Genomic DNA, 21,288 nt, shown 5'->3' with positions numbered 1-21,288 from the left:
CCAGTCCCTGAACCTGTTCCAGGACTTCATGAGGCTTTCTGCAGGTGAGACTATTGGCCAGAGAAAAGAATCTGGATGACCATTTGAATAGGGTTGCCAGGTTCCTCTTCACGGGAGGTTTTGGTGGCGGAGCCTGAGGAGGGTGGAGTTTGGGGAGGGGAGGGACTTCGATGCCATAGAGTCCAATTGCCAAAGCGGCCATTTTCTCCAGGGGGACTGATCTCTTATTGGCTGGAGATCAGTTGTAATAACAGGAGATCTTCTGCTATTATATGGAGGTTGGCAACCCTACCTCTACAGTAAAGTTAGCTAGAGGAAAGCTGGGCCCCTTCTGTCTCAAAGCAAACCTATCCCAATCCTGGGCGTGTGTTGACATTGCGTCTCTCCCGGCTCCAGGGACTGTCTGAAACAGTATAAAAAATAATGTTTGCACTTTCTATGGTTGTTACCGCACAGGGGTATTCCCAGCGATGTATCAAGAGTTTGGAAATGTTATAAAAAAATTGCTTTAAAAGGGTTTTTGGATGCCACGGCTAAAAAATGGTTGGAAGACGTCTTCACAGCTAAAGGAGCCAAACAAAGTGCGAACAGTATTTTTAATAACATTTCCAAACTCTTAATACATCGCTGAGGATACCTAGTGCAGTAACAGCCTATGTATTAAGAGTTTGAAAACGTTATAAAAAATACTGTTCACACTGCTTGGCCCCTTTAGCTGTGAAGACGTCTTCCAACCATTTATAAGCCGTGGTATCCAAAAACCCTTTTACAATTTTTTTTTTTACATTTTCAAACTCTTAATACATCTCTGGGGATACCTAGTACGGTAACAGCCTATGTATTAAGAGTTTGAAAACGTTATAAAAAATACCGTTCGCACTTTGGCTGTTACCGCACTAGGTGTTCCCACCGATGTATTAAGAGTTTGAAAACGTTATAAAAAATACTGTTCGCACTTTGGCCCCTTTAGCTGTGAAGACGTCTTCCAACCATTTTTTAGCTGTGGCATCCAAAAACCCTTTTAAAGCGATGTTTTTATAACATTTCCAAACTCTTAATACATCGCTGGGAATAACTAGTGCGGTAACAGCCTTTGTTTGGCCCCTTTAGCTGTGAAGATGTCTTCCAACCATTTATAAGCCGTGGTATCCAAAAACCCTTTTACAATTTTTTTTTTACAACATTTTCAAACTCTTAATACATCTCTGGGAATACCTAGTGCGGTAACAGAGCCTATGTATGCCCACCGATGTATTAAGAGTTTGAAAACATTATAAAAAATATTGTTCGCACTTTGGCTGTTACCGCACTATATATTCCCACCGATGTATTAAGATTCTTGTAGGTTATCCGTGCTGTGTGACCGTGGTACCACGGTCACACAGCCCGGATAACCTACACGAACCAATGAATTCTGACCGTGAAAGCCTTCGACAATATTTTGATGCATTAAGAGTTTGAAAAGTTATAAAAAATACTGTTCGCACTTTGTTTGGCCCTTTTAGCTGTGAAGACGTCTTCCAACCATTTTTTTTAGCCGTGGCATCCAAAAACCCTTTTAAAGCGATGTTTTTAATAACATTTCCAAACTCTTGATACATCCCTGGGGGATACAAAGTGCGGTAACCCCCCTCTGAGGGGTTTAAGGTGCTCCTGGCCTCTTGCCCCTTTTCTACTCCTGCAGACAGATTCACCCGGCGACCCGCTGTGAGCCCCTCTGAGGGGCGATGGCTGGAAAGGCCGTTGGGGGGGGGGCACTTGGATTCCCGTTGCTATGGGAACCGCGCCGGGTTTCGCAGGCCGGGCGGAGGAGAAGCCTGGTCATGTGGCGAGGCAAGATGGCGACCCGAGCCAGAAGGCTGCCGCAGGAGTGAGCGGGAGGGTCGGTCGGTGGGGGAAAGCGGGCAGCCGGGAGGCAACAGCTGTCCGCCGCGCCTCAGGTTTCCCCCCCTCCTTCTCCGGGCTGGCCTTTTCCCTCCCCGGCTTCTGACGCGGCTGAGCCCGCCCTCCTTCCCCATTCAAACATCCCCCGGGCCGCTTGAATTTCCCCACAGCTCCAAGCCAGCGGCCTCTCCTCCCTTCCTCCTCCTCCGAGGTGTCAACGGTCACTTTTGTCTTGGCCGCCGTTCGGGCTGCGTCGGGGCGCCCATGTCCGGCCTTTCCCGCCTGGCCAGCCCCGCCGCCACCCTCCCGCTTTGCAATGGCTCTTCCCTTGTTCGGTGAGTAGAAGCTCTCGGGACACTTTAGGGCTCCCTTTTATCCTTCCCCACCCAGAAAAAGCCACAACCCTCTATAATGGCATGAATGGAGGAAGGGGTTTTTTGGGGGGGGGTGCGCCCGCGCCCTGGGCGCTTTCCGTGTGTGCGTTAAGTGCCGTCAAGTCGCTTCATGGAAGGTTTTGCCTTGGATTTGCCACTCTTTAGATGCACACACTCTATAGATGCACACATGGATTGGATTTGCCGCTCTTTAGATGCACTTTCCCCCCATCCATATTCTCAAAACTCAACAATAAACCCCCCCTCCCCATGCAGAGTTTTGAGAATTCAGATGGGGAAAATGTGCATCTATAGAGTGACAAATCCAATCCATGTGTGCATCTATAGAGTGTGTGCATCTATAGAGTGACAAATCCATGCACAACCTTCCATGAATCAATGGCGGTGGCCATTGATGCCTGGGAGGTTTTGCCTTGGGTTTGCTGCCTTCTAGATGCGCATTTCCCCCCCCCCCCATCTGAATTCTCAAAACTTTGCGTGTGGGCTTATTCTTGAGTTTGGAGAGTTCGGGTGGGGAAAATGGGCATCTAGAGAGTGGCAAATCCAAGGCAAAACCTCCCATTCATAAGTGGCCATGGCGACCCTATGAATACAAGTCCTCCCAAAATGTCCTATTTTTGACAGCCTTGCTCAGATCTTGCAAACTGAGGGCTGTGGCTTCCTTTATTGAGTCCATCTATCTCTTGTTGGGTCTTCCTCTTTTCCTGCGCTTTCAGTAGCCCTCCTTCAGTTAGGATGGCTGGCGAGATCAGGCTGCCTGTTTTCTCCCATTGTTTCCACTCGTAGGCAGAGCTGATGGGCGTGTGCCTGTTTCTTAAGCCCATCGCGGGGTTGTGTTGAAAGGTGAGCAGGTTGGCATCTGCACTATTGCGTTTCCAGATGTTACATCTCATCTTGTATGTTCCCCCCCCTTTCGTTTACTTACATAGCCATTCCTGTTTGCTTTTGTTTTTGTGCATTAGCATAGTGAGTTCTCCTGCTCTTAGAGAAGCCTTGAGATGCCTTCTCAGTGTTTACTCTTTCTGCGTGGAGTCGAAAAGAAAGTTTACTCGCTCCTGCATTGGCAGAGAGGCTGAACTTCTTGCATGGGAAACTGATTAGGAGGAAACATCAAACCTGTTCTTCTCCATACCTATGTGGCAAAGGATGCCTGGGTTTGCTCTGCTTACAAAAATATCTTGAAAAGCGAGGCGAGCAAAGTCCTTGGTGATGGTGATCTGTGTATCGTTTAGTAAAATATACACTGTAAGTAGGATTCCATTATTTATTTATTTTTTTAAAAACCAATATAAATCTAAGAAATTAGGTTTTCCCAGCTTACATTTTATTGGTATTTTGAAACGGGCTCCATCGCACTGATTAAACAACAGTATTCTCTCAACAACCCTGAGATTATTTTTTTTTAACATTTGTATTTGATTATATATGTTTTTTAGCAGCAGGCAATGTTTCTGGTAAATAAAATATTAAAACGGCGGAGTTAAATGCTGGCATATTAATATATTTGAACTGATTATTAAGCTTAATTGCACTCATTCCCAACTTTGCAATTAAAAGCCACTCGGTTACAGTAACGTGCAGCAAAAACTGTCTTAATATTAGCACATCATTTGTGGAAACAAATTTCACTGCATGAATAACTCATGGCTGCATCTTAACTTGAGGAGTGCTTTCTAGTGAGTAATTTCACATAATTATAATTTATGCATAATATGATTCCTCGTAATATTGTAGAGATGGTGTTTACTGGTTGTGTTTGGAATTTTTGCTGAGGTCTGACGCTTGGTGTTATGCTGAATCCTGTGAAGATTACAAACACTTCCTTGGGTTTGTTTGTGTTAAAATTTCGGCAAGGTTTTCCTACCTACTAGAAGTGCATACTTTTGAGACCAGTTCTAGAATTTAGAAAACATTTTGGTCAAAGAGATTTTTACATGAGGCTTGATGGATTCTTTATGTAGCGTCTGTGTTCCCTCTTGAAATTATGCTTTCAGATTGAGTTCGTCTTCTTAAAAAACCTGGTGGAAGTGATCTATTCAGATTGTTTATACCTAGGGTTGCCAGCTCTGGGGTGTGAAATTCCTAGAGATTTGGGGGTAGCACTTGGGGAGGGGATGGACCTCAGCAGGGTATAATGCCATAGACTCCACCCCCCCCCAAAGCAGACATTTTCCCATGGAAACTGGTCTCTGTCACCTGGAGGTCAGTTGTAATGCTGGGAGACATCCAAGTCCTACCTGGAGGTTGGCAACCCTATATCATGCATCAGTCATCCAATCTTGCAGTGTGCATTGAGCCATTCCGCTGTGCTGGTTACTGATTGAAATGGGATTACTTGTGGCTCAAGGAACCTCTCACACCGCTTCTGAGAGAGCGATTACTCACCATCCTTTTCTCTGCTTCACCTCCTTTTCATCCTCCAGTTTTGTGGTTGCTCCTTTTAGATCCAGGAACCTAAGGGACATGCAAATATCAGTTGCTCCCTGAGCTCCCCTGGATCCTGCCGCAAGGGGAATCCAAAGAAGAAAGGGTGGGATAGAATGCTTTGCTTATCTAGATCTGGTACTGAGCCTTTGCAACTTTGCAGAGACCAGAAGATGGACAATGTAAAAGCTCCCCTCCTTATTTTTGATATCTCACCAGTGCTCAGAAGACTTTCACTGGCTCCCTGTGTTTTAACCTGTAAAGCTCCAATCTGAAAGATTTTCTGCTTCCATGTCAACATTCCCATTGTTTTAGATCTTCTTCAGAGGCACCATCCTTAGAGACAAGGCCAGTAGTAATATATTTACTTACTTACTTAATTTATACCCTACTTTTCTCCCCAGTGCGGACTTAAAGTGTCTTACAACCTTCTCTCCGCCTCCGTTTTATCCTGACAACAACCCTGTGAGGTAGGTTAGGCTAAAAGTGTGTGGCTGTTCCAAGGGCACCTGGCAAGCTTCTGTGGGAGAGTTGGGGAGTCTCTGTGTGCCCCCTACCTTCAGAGGTGAGGCAGGTGACAAATAGAGACGTGGCATTTTCTGTGTTGGCCCCTCACCTTTGGAACCCCCTCCCCCTTGAGGCTCGCCTGGCGTCTGCTTTACCTTCTTTCAGGTGCCAGGCCAAAACACATTTTTACCCCAGCTTTTAATGAGGGATTTTATCTTAACATCTTTGTATTGGTTTGTTTCTGTTTTGTGGATAGTGTTTGTGCTGCTTATGTCCATTGGCTTGTTTTTAGTATTGTGCCGTGGTTTTAATAGTAAGCCACCTCAAGCAGGACTTGGAAGCAGCAGCACAGAAATATCCTAAATAAATAAAAAATATCCTAAATAAGCATAATGGACAAAAATGGAGAAGTGTGGCTGAAATTCTTTAAATAAATAATACATATGGAAGGAGCACCGAACTGAGAGAGGACTGGATGGCTTTTGCAAAATACTATCTGCTTCTTATCACTGGAGAGCTTAATGTTTAATAAGCAGTGATAGTAGTCTTGGCAGCCATCTGTTTAATTGTTCTAATTAAAAAATCCCTCCCTCCTTGAGAGGCAGAGCTACAAAATCTTACTAATCTCTGTTTCTTGGGGCCTTTGGTGTTCCACTGTTACTTGTAAAACTCATCTCTGAGCAGATGGTAAAATTACTTTTGTTCGTTTAGCTGTACTTTTCTGGTCTCCCTCTACAGATTTTTAAAAAATCGTAGAACTTTTTGTCCTTTTATAGATCATTAGAAAAACAGATCTACTGTTCTGCTAGCTGTGTTGTATATAAGCCCTGTGGGCAGCAGTAAACAAATTAAAAAGAGGCAATTACTAATATAAAGACTCATTTTGTAATTTTAGGTAAACATGTCCATTTGGGAAAAACTCAGTCTTTAGTATCTAGCTAGTCAGATCACACATTACTATGTCTTTGCCAGTGATGAGCACAAAACCCACAAAACTAGCTGTGGTGGGAAGAAACAATTAACCTGCATGTTTCCTTATAGGAATAACATTTGAAGCACTTTGAAAAAAAATCCACATTAAATACTAATCTAAATGCCTTGGTAGTTTTACTTTCAAAAGGGAATACATTATTGAGAGCTAGTGTGGTGTAGTGGTTAGATTGTTTGCCAAAGGTCTCAAAGAGTTAGGTTTAAATCCTGACTCCGCCATGGAAGTTCATTGGGTGATCTTAAGATAGTCACATTCTGTCAGCCTACCGTATATACTTGGGTATAAGCCGACCGGAGTATAAGCCAACCCCCCCAAACTTGAGGCCAGAAAAGGGAATTTCTTATTGACCCGCGTATAAGCCGAGGGTCAATAAGAAATTCCCTTTTCTGTTAAAGCTGCGCTCTAAAATGGCGGCCGCCATTTTAGAGCGCAGGGAAGATCTTGCCCCTGCCCCAGGTCGCCCTCCCACCGGCCTCCCGGGACCTCCCAACCCATCCCGACCCCAGTGCCATTCAAGGGGGGAAGGGGGAAGAGCCCCTGAACCCCCTACTCACCAGGAGAGGCGGCGGCGGCAGCAGCGGCGCAGCCTTCCCGGCCCTGCAGGAGGCCGCTGCCGGCCGGAAGAACCCTCGCGGGGGCGGCGGCACGGCCTTGCCGGCCCTGCAGAGGCCCCTGCTGGCCGGAGGAACCCTCGCGGGCCCGGCGGCAGGGGCGGCGCGGCCTTGCCGGCCCTGCAGGAGGCCCCTGCCGGCCGCTGCCGGCCGGAGGAACCCTCGCGGGCCCGGCGGCGGGGGTGGCGCGGCCTTGCCGGCCCTGCAGAAGGCCCCTGCCGGCCGGAGGAACCCTCGCGGGCCCGGCGGCGGGGGCGGCGCGGCCTTGCCGGCCCTGCAGAAGGCCCCTGCCGGCCGCTGCCGGCCGGAGGAACCCTCGCGGGGCGGCGGCGCGGCCTTGCCGGCCCTGCAGAAGGCCCCTGCCGGCCGCTGCCGGCCGGAGGAACCCTCGCGGGCCGGCGGGGGCGGCGGCGCGGCCTTGCCGGCCCTGCAGAGGCCCCTGCTGGCCGCTGCTGGCCGGAGGAACCCTCGCGGGCCCGGCGGCGGGGGCGGCGCGGCCTTGCCGGCCCTGCAGAGGCCCCTGCCGGCCGGAGGAACCCTCGCGGGGCGGCGGGGGCGGTGCGGCCTTGCCGGCCCTGCAGAAGGCCCCTGCCGGCCGCTGCTGGCCGGAGGAACCTGTCAGGTTCTAGGACTCCGTTGCCTCTCAGGAATCATCCACTTTACTCCAGACGTTAGCAGAGAGTTTAAAGTAGAATTTATTTGAAAGGAAGGGTACAGTAACCTATGAAACACAACGTTACAATGGCGCCAAATCATTTGGAGGGTATTCTTATAGTGTACACAAGCTAGCATGTTTACAAGTAACATCTTTGAAATGCAAAACATCAGAGGTTCCCCAATACCAAGAGAGAGAATTCACACCTTAAGATCAGAGCAGGATTACAATCAGGAAGTCACTTTGAAGTGGAGATCTCTCGAGCCTTTTGGCTGTTGCCTCTTCCTTCCCACGGGAAGGAGAGATGAAACGAAAGTCACCTCGCTATCCAGGGTCCGATTGCATGCCCTCGCTGACACTCCGCCTCCCCAAAGGCCCCCCCTCCAGATTTCCTGGTTTGTCCGGGTAATGGCGATGGAAATCCGCTACAAGGGTTGGAGCCTGTACGTGAACAGCGGACACCCACTCATCATGACTGGAATTTAAATGTTTCCAACGCACAAGATATTCCAGTCGGCCCCTGCGCCTCCGAGAATCGAGCACCTTGGAGATTTCAAAGTGCCGTTCGCCCTGTACCATGATGGGAGTTGCCGCTTCGGGTTCGGGGTGCCATTCTGGTGCTTGTAGAAAGGGCTTTAGTAGACTCACGTGAAACACCGGGTGCACCCCTTGTAAGGATTTGGGTAGCTCCAGCTCTACCGTAACCTCATTGATAACTCTGGAGATAGAAAATGGGCCCACAAACCGTTGGCTCAATTTTTTACACGGGCGTAAAGACCTGAGGTTCTTAGTGGAAAGATACACCTTTTCTCCGACCCTCAATTCCCACTGAGGTGTTCTGTGTTTGTCTGCTTGTAGTTTGTACCTGTCTTTAGCCTGTTCCAGGTTTTTTACAAGCCAGGGCCAAGTGTTCCTCACTGTGTGAGCCCATTTAGACACCTCGGGGGGATCGCCTTCTGGTGGGGTAGGTACAGCCCCTAATGGTCCAAAATCCATTCCATAAACTGCTTTGAATGGGCTCACCCCGGTTGCAGAGTGCACCGAGTTATTGTAGGCATATTCTGCCAGTGGCAGCAGATCAACCCAATTGTCTTGGTGATAATTAACAAAACAACGCAAATAACATTCCATCACCGCATTAACCCTTTCGGTCTGCCCATCCGTCTGGGGGTGATAGGCAGATGACAAACCCAACTGCACACCTACAATTCCTAAGAACGCTTTCCAGAACTTGGACACAAACACGGAGCCCCTGTCACTCAGGACCTTCCGTGGAAATCCGTGCAATTTGAATATGCAGTGCACAAACAAGCGAGCCAGTTTATGTGCAGATGGCATCCCTTCACACGGCACGAGATGAACTTGCTTAGAGAAAAGATCCGTGATTACCCACAGGACAGTCTTCCCCTGACTGGATGGGAGGTCTGTTATGAAATCCATCCCAATCACTTGCCAGGGTGCCTCGGGAGTTTCTAGGGGCTTTAATAATCCCGGGGGTTTTCCCATCAAACGTTTACTAGTTGCGCACACAGTGCAGGATTTGATAAATACTTCGATGTCTTGGCGCATCCCAGGCCACCAAAACTGTCTTCTTATTAGGTGTAAGGATTTAGCAAACCCAAAATGTCCCCCTATTGTTGAACTGTGGCTCCGTTCCAATATCTCCTGCCTCAGTTCCCTGGGCACGTAATGTTTGTTCTTACAGATACCGTTTTGGTCCGTCACCTGGGATGGGATAGATTCTTCCTCCCGCTCCCGTCGAAGAGCCTCCCCCCACCTTTTCTTGACTGCCTCCGGGAGGCTTTCTGGAACTGCCCAGAGGCGGGGAATGGCAACATCCGACCCCGGCAAGGAGATGGGTATCGGCCCTTCAGCCTGGTCCCTTCGCTCTATTTGGGAGCTTTCCCCCCCCCTCCCCAGCGGTTGTGGTTGAAAGTTCTCCGGGGACTGCTGGGGATGAGGAGGTGGGAGCGACCACATCTCGAGGGAGACTCGAACTCGAGTCTTGTGCCGCCGCGCGGCTTTGTGCTCTGGTCAGAACTCCTGCACTATTCCCCTCTGGAGTCAAACCCAGGTGTTCCCGTGTGAAGAGAGAACCCACCGGCCGCTCAACCTGACACTCATATTGCGGCATGCGAGACAGTCCGTCTGCTAAGCAATTTTCTTTCCCCGGCATATGTTTGATGGTAAAGTTAAACTTAGAGAAAAAACTCGACCAACGTACTTGTTTGGCGGACAGCTTCCGCTGACCCAAAATAGATTCGAGATTCCGATGATCTGTACAAACCACAAAGGGCTCGGCCGCTCCCTCCAGGAACTGTCGCCAAACCATGAGCGCATGTTTAATTGCCATGGCTTCCTTTTCCCCAATCGGCCAGTTTAGTTCAGGACCAGAGAACTTCTTAGAAAAATATGCGCAGGGTCTAAGCCTCCCTTGATCATCCCTCTGAAGGAGTGCGCCTCCCATCGCCTTGTCCGAGGCATCTACCTGTAAAGTGAATGGCCTGGAGCAATCTGGGTGCGCCAGAATGGGTTCAGAGGTAAAGCGCTCCTTAAGAGTTTCAAAAGCCGCCTGACACCTGGCGGTCCAAGGTACCTGGTATTGTGCAAAAGTGGCCCCTTGCCCCTTCCCTTTGGTTTTAAGCAAATCAGTAATAGGCAAAGCTATTTGAGCGAAATCCTGAATAAAATTTCTATAAAAGTTCGCAAACCCCAAAAACTGCTGAACCTGTTTGCGAGTTCTGGGAGGTTCCCATTCTAACACTGCCCTCACCTTCTCCGGATCCATGCTTAACCCTTGTGGCGAGATCACATAACCCAAAAACGACAATTGGTCCTGGTTGAATGCACATTTTGATAACTTAGCATACAAATGATTGTCCCTTAGACGACGCAACACCTCCCGCACCAATTCCCTGTGCTCTGCGGGATCCTTGGAGTAAATGAGCAAATCGTCTAAAAAGACTACCACACCTTTAAATAGGAGGTCGTGTAGAATCTCATTAATTAATTGCATGAAGCACGAGGGCCCCCCAGACAGACCAAACGGCATGACTAAAAATTCAAACAACCCATAACAACAAGAAAAGGCTGTCTTAGCTTCATCCCCCTCCTTGATCCGGACCCGGTAGTAGGCTTCCGCCAGGTCAATTTTCGAGAAAATACAACCCTCCTGTAACACACTCAGGAGGTCTGGGATTAAGGGAAGGGGGTAGGCATTAGTTTCAGTAATCGCGTTAAGCCCCCTATAGTCTACACACAGTCTGAGATCAGATGTACCTTTCTTCTTCACAAAGAAGCAGGGAGAAGAAAATGCAGCTTTGGACGGTCGTATGAAGCCCCGCTCCAAGTTCTTGTCCAGAAATTCTCGCAGCACTGCTTTCTCTTGAGGACTCATGGCATAAACTCGGGCCTTGGACGGTTTAACGTCCTTAATCAGTTCGATGGCACAATCCGTAGTGCGATGAGGAGGCAATAAGTCACAGTCCGTCCCCTCAAATACATCTGCGAAATCACTATATTCTGGGGGCAACGTGGGTTCCTCCAAGGCAGCGGCGCTTCCCCCTTCGCCCCCGGGTAAATCATCCCGGCTGTGTTTTTCGCACTGAGGAGCTCCAAACACCACCCGCCTTTGTTCCCAGTCAATGCTCGGGTTATGTCCCGCCAACCAATTAACGCCGAGGACCACCGGGTAGGAAATCTTAGGCACTACCGTGAAGTGGATCTGTTCCCAGTGGTTTCCCACCCCCAGCCACATCTTGCGAGTGTGCAAATGAACCGGCCCCCCCCGCAGGTCACTCCCATCCATTTGATGGAAATGTAAGGGTTGATCCAGTTCTCGAGTCCCAATTTTCAGACGTTCTACCACCGCCTGATCAATTAGGGTCCGGGAGCACCCGGAGTCCACGATAGCCACAACGGCCACCGGTTCCCCCCCTTGGGGATTTCGTAATACAACAGGTATCAGCAATGTCTCTCCCTGGTCACTCACCCTACATGGAGCCGGTTTGGTTTCTTCCAAGGGTGCCCTCTGTGCCGGTTCCCTCACAGAAGGCCGTCCTCGTTTTTTGCCGGTGAGGGGCTTCGGAAGCTATCTCGGGTGCCACGGTTGTGGAGATCCGATGAGGTTTCCGCTTGCAGGGCCGCCGCCCCCCGGCGACCGTTCGTCCCCTCCGCTCTCCTGTGCTCCAGGTTCCGAGGTGGTGTCGCCTCCCGCTCTTGTGTCGCCCTGTTGCTCGTCCCTTCTGACGGCGTGTTGGTACATCTTGCTGCAAAATGACCCATCTTCCCACACTGAAGGCAAGCTCCCTCCCTGAACCGACGTGCCCTGTCGAGACTGTAGACTCCTCGATGTCTTCCCTCTCGCCGGGGACCTGCTGCGCTGTCCCCTCTCGTGGGCGGGATAGGGATCGTCTTCGAAGGACGATCCTTGGAGAACTGGAGGGTAAGCTTGCGGTTCTCCACTAGAGCTGCCAAATTTACCCACTCTTCCACTGACTCTGGATCTCCCAAAGTCAAACAGCCATCCAGCACTTCCCACCGCAACCCTTCGCGGAAATGCTGGACCTTTGTGGCCTCACTCCACTCCCTTATCTTGCACGACAAAGATAAAAAGTCCTGTGCATACTCACTTACTGAGCGGGCTCCCTGCTTCAAACGACGCATGGCAATCTTTGCTTTTTCCCCCCGGTGGGGGTCTTCGAACCGGCGTCGTAGAGCGCACAAGAACTCATCCAGGGATGCCAAAACTCGGGGCATAGTTTCTGCCGCTGTCACTGCCCACTCCACTGCCTCCTTCTCCAGCAGGCTGATCACATACCTGACCCGAGCTTCTTCCGAGGCAAAGGTCTCCCCCTGGTCCTTCATAAAGCCGGAGATTTGGAGTAAGAAGTGAGACAACTGTGAGCTGGACCCGTCGAAAGATACCTTCAGGTCTCTGGCCGTAGGGCGTCTGGGCGTGGGAGCCTCCCCAACAACGAGCGGTCCTGTAGTCGGCCGTGAACCCGTTTGGGATTGTTGCACGGGCTGTCCAAGCCCCCTCACTGCCCCTAGAACGGCTGCCAGGTCTCGCTGCAAGGTATCTAGCTGAGTCTGCAGGTCCCGATTCTGCAGAACGAGCATCTGATTCTGTCCGCGTATCAGAGTGGCCGCTTCTGCAGTGAGGGTCGGGGTGTGAGCGAGCGTGGGGTCCTTCCACCCTTCCCCTTCTCCATACCAAGCGGCCAGCGGTCCCCGGTAGAAGTCGCCTCCTGGTTCTGACGCTGCTCTCTGCCGCTGCCCGGTCTCCGAGAATCGGGGGGTCCACGTCGGCCTCCCAGGGACATCGGTAGGCCCGGGTGGGCGCTGCTCCGGGGTCGCTGCTCCTTGACCAACCTCAATATCAGCGGGAGTCTGCCGAAGCTCCTCTCCCGCGTTGAGCGGGACCGAGGGTGGTGCCGACATCCTAATACTACTTCTAACCCGAAAACAAAAAAGGTTGGGATTGTAACGTACTGTCAGGTTCTAGGACTCCGTTGCCTCTCAGGAATCATCCACTTTACTCCAGACGTTAGCAGAGAGTTTAAAGTAGAATTTATTTGAAAGGAAGGGTACAGTAACCTATGAAACACAACGTTACAATGGCGCCAAATCATTTGGAGGGTATTCTTATAGTGTACACAAGCTAGCATGTTTACAAGTAACATCTTTGAAATGCAAAACATCAGAGGTTCCCCAATACCAAGAGAGAGAATTCACACCTTAAGATCAGAGCAGGATTACAATCAGGAAGTCACTTTGAAGTGGAGATCTCTCGAGCCTTTTGGCTGTTGCCTCTTCCTTCCCACGGGAAGGAGAGATGAAACGAAAGTCACCTCGCTATCCAGGGTCCGATTGCATGCCCTCGCTGACAGAACCCTTGCGGGCCCGGCGGCAGCGGTGAGAATGGTAAGTTCCCCCCTCCCTCCTCTCCCTCCTCTCCCTCCCCCCTCCTCCCCCCTCTACCGTATTGACCCGCGTATAAGCCGAGTTTGGCTTTTTCAGCCCTTTTTTTGGGCTGAAAAACTCGGCTTATACGCGAGTATATACGGTAACTCTGCCTCACAGGGTTGTTGTGAGGATAAACAGGCGGGGATAAAGATGTAAGCCACTTTGGGTCCTCATTGGGAGTAGATGGGGTACACATGAACACATGAAGGTGCCTTATACTGAATCAGAAGATTCATCAAAGTCCATCAAAGTCAGTATTGTCTACTCAGACTGGCAGCGGCTCTCCAGCGTCTCAGGCAGAGGTGTTTTACATCACCTACTCACCTAGTCCCTTTAATTGGAGTTGCCAGGGATTGAACCTGGGACCTTCTGCATGCCAAGCAGATGCTCTACCACTGTGCCACAGCCCCTCCCCTGTATAAATAGGGTATAAATAGGGTTGCCAACCTCCAGGTAGTTGCTGGAGATCTGCTATTACAACTGATCTCCAGGCGACAGAGATCAGGGTAATCTCCCACTACTCTTCCTGCAAACCCAGCAATTGTATTTGTGAGTGTGGTGTGGCTGTCTATTGAATGGTGCCTGCAATATCTCTGTGGCAGAAGTCCCTCCCTGCTCTTCTGCTTTTGCAGCATGATGAAGAGCTAGTGTGGTGTAGTGGTTAACAGTGGTTTAGAGCAGTGGACTGTAATTTGGAGAACCGGGTTAGTTTCCCCACTTCACATGAAGCCAGATGGATGATCTTGGGCTAGTCATAGCTCTGTTAGAGCTCTCTCAGCCTCACCTACCTCACAGGGTGTCTGTTGTGGGGAGGGGAAAGGAAGGTGATTGTAAGCCAGTTTGATTCTGCCTTAAGTGGTATAGAAAGTCGGCATGTAAAAAAAACCCAACCAAAAACCAACAATAGGATCGAGGTTCTGTTCTATTCACTTTGTTTAAAAGGTTCTGCCCTGTTCTACCCATGGTGCAGGGCAGCTTACAATAACAAAACAAATATTAGCACAGTAAGTTAACAATCCCCTTTTGAACGCACACCCTAAGGGGTTCACCCTGTCAAGAGGCTGAACTCCTAGCAGAGTCGCTCAAGGTGGAATGGTCACAGCTGAGACACCAGACTAAGATGCGTCCACCCTGTTCAGGGATCAGCGGCCACATCAACAGAAGAGAACAGAGTTCCAATGGTGATGGGAATGGAGGAATCTTTGAAGGGTAGCTATTGGGTAGCAGCAGGAGTGGAAGGTGACACGGGTGGAGGACAAATGGCTGTGCCACTTCAGCTAACCCTAGTTAGTACTACTGTGCAGAAGAAGGCAATGGTAAACCACCTCTGACCAACCCTTGCCTCAGCTGAACATCAGGAAGACAAAAGTAATGACTACTGGGGAATTACTCAGCTTTAAAGGTTGACAACGAGGGAACTGAAATTGTTCAAGACTTACTATTCCTTGGCTCCATCATCAACCAAACAGGAGATTGCAACCAAAAAATCAGAAGGAGATTGAGACTGGGAAGGGTAGCCATGAAGTAGCTAGAAAAGATTCTTAAATGTAAGGATGTGTCACTGGCAACCAAGATCAAGTTAATTCATGTCATAGTATTCCCTATTACTTTATATGGGTGTGAAAGTTGGACAACAAAGAAGGCTGACAGGAAGAAAGTAGATTCCTTTGAAATATGGTGTTGGAGGAGTTTTACTGCCAAAAAGACAGATCCGTGGGTTCTACATGAAATCAAGCCTGAGCTGTCCCTAGAAGCTAAAATGACTAAACAGGCTATTGTGCTTTGGTCACAGTATGAGAAAACAAGACTCACCGGAAAAGACAATAATGCTAGGAAAAGTTGAAGGCAGCAGGAAAAGAGGAAGACACAACATGGGATGGCTTGACTCTATAAGGGACGTCATGGCCCTCAGTCTGCAAGACCTGGGCAAGTCTGTTAACAATAGAATGTTTTGGAGGACATTGATTCATAGAGTTCTCATGAGTCAGAAGCTACTTAATGGCACTTACCACACACACAAAGCTAACAATCCCATAAAATCATCAGTGGGCAAAGAAACTGAGAAAGTTGCTTGCAGAACAACGACCTCTGACGTCTATGTTGCCTCAAAGTGCCTATCTCCTAAAGAAGATGACTCCCTAAAGACTGGAATAGGTAGCACCTTGCTCACCACTTCTCAAAAACCAAAGGGTTTCAGGAATGACACAGGGTGGGAGTTGACAAAGAAGAGGGCTTTTCAGTATGCAGCAGTGACATGAGCCAGCTGTAAAGTGAAGGAACTGCCAAGAAGAAAGTTTGAATCGACTGGAGCCCCTACATGGCTTCACTGCCCCTAATCCCAGGTTGCGGGGAAGAAACCAGTACAAATTTGGACAGGCCTCTTGCATATGAACACATGAAGCTGCCTTATACTGAATCAGACCCTTGGTCCATCGAAGTCAGTATTGTATGCTCAGATAGGCAGCAGCTCTGCATGGTCTCAGGCAGAGGTCTTTCACATCATCTACTTGCCTAGTCCCTTTAACGGGAGATGCTGGGGATTGAACCTGGGACCTTCTGCATGCCAAGCAGATGCTCTAACAAATGTATTTATTTATTTACTTCATTTATGCCCTGACGTTCTCCCCAGAGGGGACGCCGAACTTCTTTTATTCTCCTGTCCTCCATTTTGTCCCAAAATTAGGATTTGAGGCATTCACACTTGAATCATCTGAAAAGTGTATCTAGCCTTGCGCATTTGTTGGCTCTCTTCACCTCCTGCCATGAAACACTCATCTAATTTAAAACAGAAAATCTAATGAAGCAAGTAAGGACAGTAACCTTGAAAGAATCCCCCCCCTTTTTGCTGAGCAGCGCATTCATTTGACTAAAATTGAAGAGGGAGCCTGTTTTGGAAGCACAGAAAACAAAATGGACCTCTTAGATGGTAAATTGGTTTCAACAGATAAAATAATGTGGGGCCCTGGAAGCTGAAGTTCACGCTTGATGATGAAAAATGTCATTAATGGCTGATCAATTCTGAGCCTTGCAAGATTAGTAAATACAGTTGCTAAGGTCAGGGTAATCTAGCAACAAGAATATTGGAGAACACACTGAGTGTGGTGATTACTTTTAGTTCGCTTGCAGAGATTTTGGGAGGCCGATCTGATTCTTAGACATTATACAAAATTGTTAAGTATGAATACCTGAAGTTTGAGGGAGGGGAATAGTAGTGGCTCATATCCAACCATCTGTGCATGGAAGGCAAGCAGTTTCCCCCCCTGAATTCCATTCCTGCAGGCCCTTCCAAGCTCTGTGAAGATCATGGTGTTTGAGGATTTGTGTAGAGAGACAGTCATGCAGGTAAGGGGGCTGGAGTGAAGGGGGTTAAATGAAACACTTTCCTCAGTGGAGTTGTGCTTGCGGAAGAGGAAGGAAGAATGATTTCACCTCCTTGTACTTCTTCACTTATACCCCCCCATCTTTCACATCTGTTCTTCCATGGAGATTCCATGACCCTAAGAATGATCTTTCAGGGGTCAGAAGGGGCTATAAGAACAGAAAGGAATGCAGAAGAACTCTGTTTGGTGCACAGGGTGTTAGGATTCATGCCAGTTTTCCCAGAATTTATTATTCATAGTTCAGGGTGATTGTATATGATTCTGTACTTCTTTTTCTCTCACCTCACATGGTTGTTTGTAAGGCAGAAATACAAATGATAGGCCTGAGTCTCCCAGTGGCTACTGTGCCACTGAGCCCAGCCTGCCACCTAGGGTTGCCAGGTCCCTCTTTGCCACCAGCGGGAGATTTTTGGGGCAGAGCCTTAGGAGGGCAGGGTTTGGGGAGGGGAGGGACTTCAATGCCATAGAGTCAATTGCAAAAGTGGCCATTTTCTCCAGCGGAACTGATCTCTGTTGGCTGGAGATCAGTTGTAATAGTGGGAGAACCCTACTGCCACCACTCAGCTGGGCCAGGCTTTGCCTGGGAAGAGGCTACTAGGGGGAAGAAGGGAGGGACAGCTGAAGACAGGAGAGCCCTTAAAAGTAGCTTGGCTGGTAGGTGGTAAGAAAAGAAGGAAGCAGGTGAAGGAAGACAGGGCTATGGGGGCTGCCAGGGAAAGGAAAGAAGAAATAGTGGGGGGAAATGAGATGGCCCCTTGCTGTTATAATAGCAATGCAGAAGTGAAGAAGTAATTAGAGGGTAAATTTACTTGCAAAGTTATCCACTACATAGAAGAGCTTGTGTTGCCTACTAACTAACTGGGTAGTTTTTGTTTTGTCTGTTTCTTCCTTTTGGTGCTTGCTGGATCTGCTGCTGACCAGGGGAGAGGTCTACAATGTATAGGGTTGCCAGACCCCATGGGGGTGGGGGATACCCTCCTTTGGGGCCCCTCCCCCTGGCAAACTGAGGCCTAGGCCTCTGTCGCTTCTCTGTCATAGCAACGTCACTTCTGGCGCTCACCGGAAGTGACGTTATCTCGTTGCTGGCGATGTGGGGATGCTCTGGTATTTGGGCAAAAACTCTATGGTAAAAATGGCTTCTACCATAGAGTTTATGCCCAAATACCGGAGCCTCCCGATGTTGACAGCAAAGTGATGATGTTATTTCTGCTACACACTGGAAGTGATGTTGACACGTCGCCAACAACAGAGACCTAGGCCTCAGTTTGCTGCTTGTAAGTTCCCACCCCCCATCAGATAACTTGATAGGTACAGTGCTATGGTTGCCAGGTATCTCCTGGCAGCCCTAGCACTGTACCTATCAAGTTACCTGTTCTGTGTGTCTCAAAGTTAAGTAAAGGTTTTATTTCTTGAAATAATCTTCAGCTTGGACTCATTGTTTATTTGCAAAACTGCAACATCCATCACCTGCAAGTCCTTGTGTGTCCCTTGCTTGTCATTCTTCAATGCTGTAGATCAGTGGTTCCCAAACTTTTCGAGCCACCGCCCCCTTGGTTCCACAAACTCAACTCCAGCGCCCCCTACCCTATCCAACAACACAGTTGAAGGGGGCCCACCTCTAGTGCCCCCCTGCTGCCCCCTTGCCTCTTAGTGCCCCCCTAGGTAATCCCACCGCCCCCCAGGGGGTGGTACTACCCACTTTGGGAACCACTGCTGTGGATTGTCATATATAACAGTTTTCATGCTACACATTTTAAGTGAGTAAAACCTGGTCTTAAAAAGGGGGTTGCTCATTTCAACTGAGAAAATCTTTCATAGGAACTTGTTCCCAGTGCTTCCTAACATTTCCCAAAAACATTTTGGGGGGGGGGAAATCCCCCCTCCCCATAATCCTAGTTTTTCCCCCCACAGGCCTTTGCATACATCACACAAGACATAGTGGAAGTTATTTCTTCTGATAACAGATGCTTTGCATTATTTTATTGCATTTGATTATAAAACTGTTATGTATCCTGTTGCTCCACATGCACATAGCTCTATTATAATTTTTAACGAAATAACTATCTGTTGCTGCCGTCCTTCCACTATTGCTTGCTCACCCAGAATTGCACAAGGTACAATTCAACCCATTATTTTTTTTAAAAAGTCAAGAAAAAATTATTACTGTCTGTTACCCTTTCCACCATTAGGTTTGGCTCACCTCAATTTACTCTTTAGAAGGGAAGAAGTTAACATTTAATCATACTGTTTTATCATTTATCAAGCCAATAATATTGTTAGTAGTGAAAACCAACGAAGCACCATTAAAATAAAAATTCCTCTGTTGATATAATTAACATAGCCTTTAATATTAAAAATACCTTTAACAAAATCTCAAAACACCGCCATCAGACTTAACAAAACACCACCACTTTCTGAAATCTGAAAATAGAGGTAAATAAAATCCCTTTTGTGGCATATAACTTGTTTTAAAATACTTCCTGTTAAGCAAGTAACTAAAATAATTGCTTGGATCCACACTAACGTTTCCACATGTGCAAGGACTTCCACCTGTGGAGTGAAAATTTCCTGCCTCCCCCCTATTGCAGCAGCCCCAAATGCCCCCCCAATCCAGTTCATGGGGGAGAGGCGACCCTCAGGAACTGAATTTTGAGGGGGAATTTAGGCTACCATGGCAGAGTAGAAGGGGGGATAAGTAGTGCCCCACAGGCAGAATACCTTGTGCCTGCAGAAATGTTAATCTTGATCCAACCACGTATCTTCTAAAACTTGTATAGTATTGCTGGTTTAATATATAATGATAAAATTCATATAATTAGGCAGCTGCTCCACCTTGTGGCCAAAGACTCTACAGTGGCTGGATTATACGGTGAATTCTACTAAATGAATTATTGGGGAGTTGAAGCCAGTACGCCCTGAGGATGCAGCTCTTGAATGTTGCACTACATTTTAAAAACAATATGCTATATTCTGTTCTTATGCAATTTGCAAAGGCAGTTGAATGTTGTGACGTGCTGCTACATGTATGATCATGCCTAGGGGACTCTCTGGCTTACAGGTTTCTTCACCCACCTTATCTACTTTCTCTCCTTGCGCACAATTGGTTAATGATTTATAGTTTTCAGGGAAAATTGTAGTACCCCACTATATCCTAAACAGATTTCCTTGCAAGCTAAGATTCCAAACAGTAGTTTATTTGTGGTTTTCTTGAAGAATGCAAACCATAGTTTATGCCAATATAGGTATAAGTTAAACTATGCTGCAAAAATGACAATAATTTGTTAGCAGGTTGTGCGTGATGGGAAGGAGGGATACCCATAATCATTAGGATTTGTCTGTTGTCATCAGAACTGAGCTTTAGCCATCTTGTGTATGTGTCTCGTCAAGTCACTGCTGACCCCATAGGGTTTTCGAGGCAAGAGACATTTGGAGGTGATTTGCCATTGCATGTCTCCACATGGGCTGAGAGAGTTCTGAGAGAACTGTGACTGGCCCAAGGTCACCCAGCAGGCTTCATGTTGGAGGAGTGGGGAATCAAACTTGGCTCTCCAGACTAGAGTCCACCGCTCTAGTTTTATGTTTTTCACAGCAGAGAATGCCAAGATACCCAAATATGATTTATCTGAACATCAGGGGTGGAGTGGCCCTTTAACTTATGGAGAAAGTCCCCTGGAGTGCCACTGGTGGTCAGGAGTCAGCTGAGCTAATCGCAGGAGTCACTCTGCTTAACTTGGACTGCAGTGTCAATAACAAAGGTTATAGACTTGCCTGCTCAGGGCTGTGTTAATATCCCAAACCGCCCGTTCTGAAGTTGGTCTTCGTAGTGGGGTGTGTATACAGAGTCTCTATAAAAAATCGGCTGCTGCTGGTTCTTAAGTGAGACTCTTGAATGGCCCCTCAGATGCATTTGTTTGTGTTAATTGTTTGCTAATACCATGGGGGTTGGAATAAAGGTTTCATGAAAGCCGTGGGGAGCTTTGTTGCTTTATAAGGATAAAGTCCCTTGTTTGGTCCAGCACTTAAAAGCTCTTGATTTTTAAGATTCAGCACTCCTTACATGCAGACCATGTATGCTATTGAGCACATGCAAGTCTGCCTTGGAGATGGGCCAACATTATGGAATCAGCGTCCGTGCATATTTGAAGAATGAGAGGACAGTCAAGTTGTCGAGTGCTACGTTTGTTTAAATATGGGGACGCCGCAGGCAAACAAGGCCATGTGGTGTTGGACTATAAAACCAGAAAGGTGTATTGTGATGGTTTTTTAAATAAAGCTTTTTAATAGGAATTCCTGAAAAATACCATTAGGATTTCATCACACTAGAAGGGTCCAAAAGGCCTTGCGGTATTAAATTAGCTTTCTTTTCCATTTGGCCTTTTTGGAATTTTGCACATGGTAAAACTCCTTTGTGTATAATCGTGTTGTATGAAATCGGCTTGCGTGTTGATTTAAAAGCAGCTGGGAAGGGGGAGAA

The 21,288-nt window shown here is 48.0% G+C and overlaps 1 protein-coding gene across 1 annotated transcript in view; it reads left to right on the top strand.

The window, feature by feature from the left end:
• Positions 1-2,196: 2,196 nt before the first annotated feature.
• Positions 2,197-21,288, top strand: part of CHN1 (chimerin 1) — a 143,466-nt gene continuing 124,374 nt past the window's right edge. The window contains exon 1 of the mRNA XM_056861362.1: positions 2,197-2,219. Within this exon, the coding sequence (XP_056717340.1) occupies positions 2,201-2,219 (19 nt within the window). The 5' untranslated portion in view covers positions 2,197-2,200. The remainder of the gene's footprint in view (positions 2,220-21,288) is intronic.

The sequence above is a fragment of the Euleptes europaea genome, chromosome 15 (genome assembly GCF_029931775.1).
Source record: "Euleptes europaea isolate rEulEur1 chromosome 15, rEulEur1.hap1, whole genome shotgun sequence".
In the NCBI taxonomy this organism is placed as follows: Eukaryota; Metazoa; Chordata; class Lepidosauria; order Squamata; family Sphaerodactylidae; genus Euleptes; species Euleptes europaea.
Note: the sequence above shows the minus strand (reverse complement) of the source record. Positions and strands in the feature narration are given on the sequence as shown.